The 10,472-nt window shown below is 35.4% G+C and overlaps 1 protein-coding gene across 21 annotated transcripts in view; it reads right to left on the bottom strand.

The window, feature by feature from the left end:
* Window positions 1-1,276: 1,276 nt before the first annotated feature.
* ERC2 (ELKS/RAB6-interacting/CAST family member 2) overlaps window positions 1,277-10,472 on the bottom strand; it is a 523,782-nt gene continuing 514,586 nt past the window's right edge. For 19 of the 21 annotated variants that reach the window (XM_048047550.2, XM_048047548.2, XM_048047565.2 and 16 more), the window contains one exon: window positions 1,277-2,863. In XM_048047550.2, coding sequence (XP_047903507.2) covers window positions 2,717-2,863 — 147 coding nt within the window. In that variant the 3' untranslated portion in view covers window positions 1,277-2,716. The remainder of the gene's footprint in view (window positions 2,864-10,472) is intronic. The other 2 variants (XM_048047560.2, XR_010834045.1) reach the window with 2 other exon arrangements.

The following is a 10,472-nucleotide window of genomic DNA, read 5'->3' as shown; positions in this document are numbered from 1 at the left end:
CAATCCAGAACATGCCACTCACTTGAAAAAAGTATTACAAGAAGCACTATCAAATGAGGATCTAACGTAAATAGGGAATACTGACCCATTGCTGCAGAACATCACATTCAAACATCACCCTACACACGCACAAAAAAAACAATGCAGATATAGATTGTGTCAACACATCTGAGGTCTTTTCATAAACACTGTTTAAAAAGTAAATTGAAACTCACTTTCAAATGAAAGTCAATGTGCAGGTACGTGCATACTGGATACACAAAATTCATTAAATACAAAATTCATACTGTACATTTAAATGAAAAAAAGAATGCGCAGTACAAGACTGATCTCACATTAAAATAATGATTATCTTAAATGTTAACCAAAAGTTGGCTTGCTTCTTTACACTTAGAGGGGGCAAAAAACTACCAAACATTGCTCAAATAAAATAATTTCCCAACATCACAGTGTTTATTGTAAACCCCGAGATCATATTTTAGTATATGAAAAGATTTTCTCCAAACATCATAATCACATGAAATTAAAAAAAAAAAAAAAAGAAAAGAAAAGAAAAGAGAGAGAGAAGTAAAGAAAATAAAAGAAAGAAGCAACATTACACAGAGTTTTCCTCTTTAGGGGCTAAATTGTAGGCCCTGATAAAAGTTTAGATCAATACTCTTACCAACATGATTGGAGCAAAAATGCCCCTAAAATAATATCTGTGACAAAATTGGCACATACATATAAATATCTAACTATACAGCTTTGTATCTGTGACCCTATTTCCCCCTAGTTTATTTCCTACTTCAAGTATTCAGTTGCAGAGTTAAGGTTAAGACCTGATTGTAAGAGACACAGACGATTGTCCCCCACTGTGACAACAAATTTGTCACGAGAAAGTTTTGTTGTCTGAGTTTCCAAGTGCAACATTTGTCATATGTGCTAAATATACTCCCAAAAGCTTTGCTGTTTCAAAAACAAAGATCTAAAATGCCATTGATAGTTAAAGGACAAACTTTTTAAACATGAATGAAATTTGGATTATCTATGCTATACTAATTCTATACATTTTCTATCTATGGAAAACAGTAGCATCCAGCAGGACTCCTGCTCAAATAAATTGCTCTTTGATTGCACCAAGAATATGGTACAAATAAATAAAATATCATCTCTAGACAATCAATTTAAAGGGCTATATGTATGGCTCATGTAGGGTGTTTAGGGTTAATTGCACCACAGGTTCAAAAATATTTTTTCTAAATTCAGTGCAAGACTTTAGGAGTATCCATTTAGATTTTTCTTTCTTTTTTTTTTTTTTTTTTTTTTTTTACAGCAGCAAAGAAAAAAGTACTAAGGATTAAGGCCACCCATGCTTAAATTTATTGTTTGTCCTTTAAAAATGCAGATATTCTGTTCCTACTCCCATCAGCGTGGAAGCATTTCTTCCATGGACAAAAAGATGCCTCAATAAAACAACCAAGCATTTGCACATTTGCCAGACTGACCAAAAATATTCATGGAGTCATAAGGATCCTCTCCTTGAGAAGTGGTAGAGATTTAACTAGCAGTTAATAATTTCTCATTGAATGTAATGACTTCATATTTTTCATTTTTTCGTTGCATGTGCTTTAGAATTATTATACTAGATATATTTTGTTGATACAAACAGCCTCTACGTGCTATTTGATCATTGTATTTTCTTCTGTAACATCTAAGAGTTATTGGGATCCATGTTGGAGTCTGTTTTTCAATACAGAAAATGATAACAAACAGTTCCTCATTTACAGGAGACCTAGTGCATATACTGTATTCACAGCAATCTTTTTTATTTTTATTTTTATTTTTATTTTTATTTTTATTTTTATTTTTATTTTTATTTTTATTTTTATTTTTATTTTTATTTTTATTTTTGAGTCCCAGCTTTTATTGTTGAAGATCTGTATGCATTTGGATGGTAAAAGGTTGATACATCCTTGTGTACATGTCCATACATACAAATACATATGTATTTATATATGTCTCAAGCTTTTATCATCCAGGAATAGATACATCTTGTTTATAATCATATATTTATGATCAAATTAGATGTCCTATGCATTGTCAGAGACACACACCATATTTTCATAAAGCTAATCTTTGCCATCAGTTATTAGTACCAAAAATTGATTTCATTTCCAACCTGGCCCAGAGCTTAATACCAGTTATACTATCAATGTGGGGTTTTTTTGAGGCTGTTGGTGGTTTTTGGTTTGGGTTTTATTTTTTGATTATAATTATTTTATCAGTAGATATAAGAAAACAGAGGAGGGTAAAGGCTTGGGTTTTATTTTTTGAAAAAGCCCACATCTAACTGGGGGTAAGATTAATGCCAACACCCTTATATAACATTTCACTAATACCTCTTTGATAATCTAGTGCAACAGAAGTTTTAGAATAGACTAGGTAAAATCAGCAAACGCAGATACCATACCTAAACGAATCTGAATTACTTATTAAAATCAATATCAATTTACCAATAATTAGTCAAATAACCTGTTTAACTGAACTTCATTAAACAATAATATTCTAAACAGAAGGTTTGTTTGTGAAAACAATAACTTGCAAGACCCATTAAAGATAGAAATAAAGCTCTTGTAATTTCTGCTTGAGTCTCCTTTGTTTTATTCCAAAGTATCTAATTTCCTAGTAGACTACAAGAAATAATGGAGAAGATGCCAATTAATGCATCATTTCATTAGATATCAACCTTAGCATTCATTTTCTGCATCTGTGATCTTCTCCAGGATATCATGGACATGTTTGGAGATCCAATGCAATAGATTATCATCGTTACATTCCAGTGATACGTTTTTTCTTCCTCTTTCACTAGTTCCTCTGACAACTGTAACAAGAGAACAAAATATTCTAGTTAATAAAATGTTTCAAGCATATGCAACATCTTAGTTCTCATCTAATCAAGCTTCTCATAGACATCAGCGGATATATTGCTTTTCTAGGGACTAAGGATTAGGCAAGGATTTAAATTCAATTTGAGCCCATTTGATATGCTTAAAGGGTGGCAATTAGTTTTACAGATGATTTGTGTCACAAGATTTCCCCTAAATGGGAAAGATTTTAAATTCCAAAGATGTTAAATTGTGTTGTGTTTGTGATTTTGCAAATGGGGAGTTTTCTGTTCTCTACAGGCACAGTAGCTTTGACTTGGAAATGCTATTAAACATAAATAATGTTGTCTGTGTGGACATTGTCCTTTTATTTCCGCTCTGTTCCATGGCAGGTGGAATGTGCAGTGCCCCAGTGACTCTCCAAAAATGGAGGTACTGAAAGCAACATTTCATTGTTGTATTTTAAGTATTTTAAACTAAAGTCCACTTTAATTTTCAAGACAATGGAGGAAGGTTTTATGGATACAAGTACCTCAGATTTATAAAAATTGAAATATTCCACAGTGAGCATTTCAGCCCTGCAGTCACTTGTGAGTGGTGGTTGTTTTCCATGGCTTGGCTGGTACTTCTGAAATCTAGGGGACTGCTAAAGGTAACTGGTGTAAGCCTGAGTCAGTCAGTGGAAAGTGTCTTCCTGCTGTCCATGGGCTTTGGAAGAGGCTCTGTCTGATTGCAAGTGACTTCAGCATGAGGCCTGAATGATTTGTATTGTTCCAATAGTTCTGTTGCAAACAGACGGCACAGTACTCTTGAACAGAGTGCAGTGAATTAGTCTTATTCATGGTATCTGTATATCAGATGAGTGGGAGGAATGAAATGATTCCTTTGCAGGGAAGTTGTTCATTTATCTACTTTGTTCCCGGAGAAGTGAAAATGCGTTATGTATGGGATCCTTCATTACTGAGCTTGCATTTATTTAACTGGAGAGGAGAATTTTTACATTTTTGCATACAGCTGAAAAAATGTTGTGTACAACTATTTGACTAAAATGCCTCTTTAAATTCTAGAAGCTAACATCAGAGTAATTATGCAATGAGTAAAGTGCAATACTTTGCGTAGAACACAAACTTGCAAATGATTTTAAATCCCTATTTTCAAGTTCATGTCTGTGTGGTAACTACATATAATGGTTTATATAATACAAACTTAGATGAATAATTTTACTTCTCCAATGGGAGGTTGGTACAATTTTTCTGGTTAAAACATTTCGGGACTAATCCAAAGCCCACTGAAATGTGGAAAGGTTCCCATTGATTTTAACAGGCTTTGGATTTGGCCCTTGAATGAAGGAAAAATGACTTCTGCAGAGCTGGAAAGCCAGGGAGTTCCTAAAGTAGATCATGTTACTAGTTCTGGCACATAAAATTTTTGCAAACTTTTTATGAAAACGGTAAGTCAGAGCATGCGTTACGTTTCGTGAACTGTGCATAGCTCCCATTCTTTTGTGTGCTGAGTATTTCCTGATCATCATTCAAAGAGATATATACGCATAGGAAGCACCCATATAAATTAACGAGGAGAGTACATTCCAGAAACCTTAGCACAAAAATGTCTATATTTTTTAACAGGTTCACTAAAATATGATCACAGCAAATCTTCAATATACTTGATATTTTACAAGCTGAAGTTCCTTTGCAATTAACACTCATTTATGCACTCAAAAAGAAGAACTCAGAATAAAGAGTCCAATCTGAGCAGCAGCAGCCAATCACAAAACACAACCTCTCTTCAGCTTGCTCCCCAGATTTTCATTGAGGTTTTAGTACAGAATGAAACTCCCAAATAAACCCCACCCATTCATCAGGAAACCATACACGTATTGGGACTGTAACAAAAACTGGCTCACCACAGGTAGGAAATGCAAAGTATTTCTCAAGTAAGTCAAATAAATATACAAAAGGATATTGCTGTCAAATACCAACTGAGGTTGAGTAAATTAAATTTATGTTTGTTTCTTCAATGCTGTACTTGGTATAGGTCACAACCTCTGAGACAGAAATAAAAGTTGGTAACGTATATTGGGCCTGAGATTTAGCAGTGCTGCAACCGAAATTAATGTCTTGAGTTCGGCACCTCTGACGGTCCATTAGATACCAGTCAACAAAAATATCAGAAGGATGTGAAGATATAAAAGTGTAGTAGCCCACAAATATTTGTTCGGGTTGTTTTTCCTTTGGATAAAGACACCTGCCAGATTACTGCTTTTTACTTCCAATCCTTTCCTCTCAGCATTGATTTGCAGGAATGAGCTGGGAGAGGGTGGGTAAACACAAAGGGGTTAAAGGGGAAACTGTTTAATAACAGCAGTAAAATGCAGGCTATTTTTGACATCTGGGTTAATGTCCATTATGCTCCATATGCTTTCCAAATGTTTGCAACAAGCACCCAGATACAAAAACAGATACCCATTCACATAGGCTTAAATTGCCCTCTCCTAACCTGTTACACATGGTACCTACATAAAAGGCCAACGACTGATATGGTAATTAGCGAGTCAGAAAGAGAGGGAATGGCCAGTTTATTGTAGGGAACTGGTATCTGACCAAATGTTAGTAGAGAAGGATATCATTAATGGAATCCTGTTAGGGCTATTTCTGCTCCTTAAGCTATAACAAGACATGCACTATAATGTGACATCTTTTAAAAAACTGTCAGGATTAATTCCTCAGTTTCCTTCTCTGCACTAATTCATCATTACTGCCATCAGACTACTAACAAATGATGTGAAATAATTTCATTTTCTAGAAACAAGTAACTAGAATAAAAAATAGTAATGCACAAACAAGGCTATAACACAGTTTTTCTTGAGTGACCTCCTGGAACTCAGCTGTGCCTCTTGCAACAACAAGATCTAAATGACATTAATTAAAAAAGAAAAAATAAATGACATTAATTAAAAAGAAAAAAAATGAAAAAAAATGCATTCTCAATTTTTAGTTTTGCTCATCCAAACCCATGAAAAGAATGACATGATTAACTAAGACAAAGCCCTGGCACAGCACTATGCTGAATTCTGACCCTGCCACTAGCTTTTTTTGTGAGTAAGGGAAAAGCCACATCATTTTTCTGTGCTTAACTTGCTCTTCACTATAGCAGGGATAACATCAGGGTCCTCTCAGGAATTTGCAAGGCTTAATGTTTGTAATGTGCCTTAACAGTCTTGGATGAGTGCTAAGTATTATTATTTTTCAGTTCCTGCATTTGATTAAATCTGAAATAACATAGTAAAAATTAAATTAATATATTAAGTTACAAGTAAAAAGCAAGCATGTGGTTTGTTCAGCTACTTGTAACACTTTTAATAGGAACACATATTGCAGACTAGGTGATTCCCAAGGTATGTAATGACATGTACCATGTGGGCATAACTTAACAACTGCAGAATCCCCCCAGATGTTTGATTCAGCCAAAAAATCTGCTCATGGCTTCTGTGTGAGCCCAGAGCTTGGACCAGTGGGAGCACTGCAGGCTGCTTTTCCCCTGCCTCTGAAGTACAGTTGCAAATGTGATCACGGTCCAGGTATTTGCCACTCAGCACAAGAAGCAATATTGGGTAGCACAGATCTGCTGGAGTGCTCTCCCCTGTTACACTTCCCTTAACATAAGATACGACAACGGCATATGAATTTCTCTGTCCCAACAAAAAATACACATTTTGCTACTTCCACCTGGCCCAATTCTTGTGGAAAGAACAAAAAACAACCTCTCACTTTCTAATGAATACAGTATCCTGCTAAAGTCTGTCACATCAATGTGAAAATCTTCAGCAGGGAAGGCCAACGAGAGAAATAATTGACATAAAGTTGTATCCAACCTGCATGGAAAACTTTCAATGCAAAGATGCCAAAGACACCTAAGACACTTGTTGAGCTGAGTGAAAAGGTAAAATCTAGTTTAAATTTATAGCATTCCTTCAGTGTCCCTCTAGGAGTTTGGCTTTTTGCCAGTGTTCCTTGTTAAAAATTTGTTAAACGTGTTTGGCATTAATGCAAACACAAAGTGCTCATTTGTTACAAATTCTATTGGAATGCATTCATTTAAGGCAATGAAGTAGTTACCAGAAAAGAAAAAATGTTCATTAAGTACATTTTAAAAATACAATGATGTATGCGGTGCATAACTATGGCGCCCCAGTGGCTATATAAATATCTGACAGAATAACCACAAGTTGTGTTTGGTTTGAAATTGGAATCTTTTAAACATAACCAATAGAACAAAACCTGGTTTTGTTTGTTGTCAAAACTGATGTTAGTCTTTCTTGTTTAGAACTAGTTAAAATAACCAAAGTTTTGGCATATACTTTCTTACATCTCAAATCAATAAAGCACACAGGTTAAAGTAATGCTAAAGAAAGTTTCCTGATTCAATTGGTAAGTGCAGCACTGCACATTATCTGGAGAACACTGAACACAGAAAGTAAACACCCTGCTTGGAGGAGAACAAATTTTAGTCATTCTTAAAAACTCCACTTGAGGAAATGTTACCTGGGAGATCTGCAGCTGTCTGGCACCAATCAGTTATACCTGGGCAAAAGGTGTTCTGCACTGCTCCAAACCAATGGGGCACATCACACAATAAACAGCTCAAATCTAGTTTATAAAACCCTAACAAAAAAGCCTATCTTCTGTAGTAATATGAAAAATCTCCGATTATAATCATTCTTGATTCTGAATAAGCAATCCAGAGGAGTATTTTTTAGAGGCTCGAAAATATCATTTGAGTTAAATTGTAAAAGTAGAACCATTTCTCATCTTACTTTGTCAGTGATTTATAGTTACTTATAATAAAGCTTAAAAATGGTAAATATGAGAATAAAATATATTTAATAATAATAAAAAAATCCAGAAACTGTGTGACTTAATTAAATATCGAAAGGGTCACAAGAAACATTAGTATAAAAAGTTATTTATAAAGACAAAAAGAACTTCATTCCAATTCTGGCTAAGAAATTATTTATCCCATTTGTTGCTATTTATGTTTTAAATTCATTATACAGTAAACTTCAGAAGGATATGCAGCTGGTGGTAGAATCACTGTATGAATGTGATGAACTTTCCATATTGCTGTAATGCCAGAACTGTTAATCTGAGTTAGGGATAAAAGCAGATACCATTGGGATGAATAAAATCAAATGGATCCAAGTCCTCTAGAGAGTGATTGTCCTTGAAAACTATGGTACATTTACATAATAAAATTAGATTAAGTTTGTGAACCTTAAGACTATTTGGATGAGGATGCTATCTCTACTGGGAGTGTTTGTAAATCAAAATTAGACAAGTGGAAAATGAATTGAAAGAGAATTTTTTTTTTTTAAATAATAAGCTTTTCCTTTTCATACAACACATCTAGTCCAAATCACAGCTTTTCAGAAATATGTAAAAACTTAGCACATATTCTTCAATCTGCCACTTTCACACAGAATTTAAAAAAAGGATAATGTGAAATGTGAAGGATGGCATCATCCCAGTACTCTTTGATGGTCTGAGCTGGAGTGTATTGAAGATGATGGAAAAATTTCTGTCGACTCCAGTGGACCCAAGAGCCACTCTCAGAGGCAGCAGTGTAGGGCATGGAGCTCTTTGTTAGGACATTTATGACTTCCTTAAGATGCAGCACGTGAAACCATTAAGACTTTTTTCCTTTAATTTAAGTCAAACAGAAGTGACAAATAAAGAAGAGTTCTTGGGCAAAGCAGTTCAAACAACAAGAGTTCCCAATGTGATCCTAAAAACTGTCAATAGCAGAGATTACTTAATGAAATTTGAAGGAGCCTTTTTCATCCTTGCTGATGTGGAATGCCATTTATTCTCATGCTAGGGACTAATTAGGGGCCTTTTTTGAAGATCAAGGTTTTGCGATCTCTGCTTCTTAATAACATGGTTTGCCTGTCTGCCACCTGGGACAAGGCAAGGCACTCTCTCTAACTCCTGAACAGCAGGCACTGCCTTAGGCCATTGCAAGCGCAGGCAGGAAACTGATCCTGTGCTTTCAGTCATTTAACCCGTTCACTGCCAGCCCTACACAAGCTCACTCGAAGTCCAGAATAGGCAGTGACCAATCCCGTGGGAAAGCATGAGCTTAATATAATCAAAGACTCATGCAGCTGGAACTCTGATATTAACAGCAAAATTAATCTATCAGTACAGTGATAAAGATAGCATCAGAAATCATCCTTTACTGATAGACTGGATTGAATGCATGTGCTAGCACTTGCTGCAAATCCACATACCACTTGCTGTGCTTCAGGCAGAGAGACAGTTCATGTTTCTGGTGGCTGGGAAAAGAAGTGGTTAAATAAAAGCTGTGTCAAGCCCCCAATCTAATAAGTCATCTTATTAGGAAGTTGTGATGCCCTGTTTGCCCTAGCCTGTGGCTTGTCTGCTCCACTGAAAGGTCTCCTGCTGGGACCTTTGTGGCATTATATGAGGTAGAGAAGGCTGCTGCAATATATGAGCCTTGGTTTTGAGCAGCCAAAACAGCAGGAGAACTAAGCTGCAAAGAATTAAACATGTAACAAGTTTGTAAAAGCACAGACAGTGATTGAGGTTGGCCCTTTTGCTGTTGACACATTCTGGCCCCTGTAGGTTGTGGTCACTAAGCCCATTAGATTTGCAGTGTGGCAACATCTAGTTCAACAAGTTCAATGTGTTTCTGTTTTATTTCTAAATACTGGACGCAAGCTGGCAGTGATAGGAGAGTGGAATATGGCACCAGAAATATGTCGTAAACACAGTCGTCATTGTCAGAGATGTAAAATTACTTTTCAAACTATTTTTGGCAGATGAAGGTTGGGTGTATTTTTACATTTTGTTAACTGAAATTTAATTGCAGATTGCTGCATGTTTTGTTTAATATGAAAAAAAAAAAAGAGGAAATCTTGAGATGCCATTTTCTCTTAAAAGAGGAAATTTTCACCAGATAGATAAATCTCTGTTGCTAGAAATTCATTGCAAAATGAAAACAACAACAAAAATGAACCCACAAAATATTCAACTGGGATAAGTTTCACTTATGAGCAACCACTTAATTAAACTATCGTTTCCCAATTCTGATTATTTTTCCTTTCTTTAAGATAAAATATATATTTAAATCAGAGTTTAAAAAAACAACAACAAACAAATCAGACTGTGAAATGAACACTAGAGATGAACGAACTTAATGAACAGGGATACAATGGATTCAACAAGGGTAGATTTAAGACACAAAACCTACTATGAGTTACAAATAAGAAGAATGCCCCTTTCTGTCTCTTTAAGGACTACATGCTTTTAGGGATTGGTGTAAGTTTGCATTACACTTTGATTAGGATGCTCATGATCCCCAAGACCTGCAGGTTCTGCTTGCCTTTCAAAACTGCATTGCAGCCCCACGTTTAGTAAATTCCCACAGATTCATTACTTCCCAGAATTACCAGTCTGTAGATACGGAGCAACAGATCAGTTAGTTGAACATTTGTGCGTCTGAAAGATGTCTCTGCCCTCATTCCCAAACCAGCTAAAGCTTTGGTGCATGTAACAGGTTAAACATGCAGCAAATGACAAAGAG

The sequence above is a fragment of the Anser cygnoides genome, chromosome 10, assembly GCF_040182565.1.
Source record: "Anser cygnoides isolate HZ-2024a breed goose chromosome 10, Taihu_goose_T2T_genome, whole genome shotgun sequence".
NCBI lineage: Eukaryota > Metazoa > Chordata > Aves > Anseriformes > Anatidae > Anser > Anser cygnoides.
Note: the sequence above shows the minus strand (reverse complement) of the source record. Positions and strands in the feature narration are given on the sequence as shown.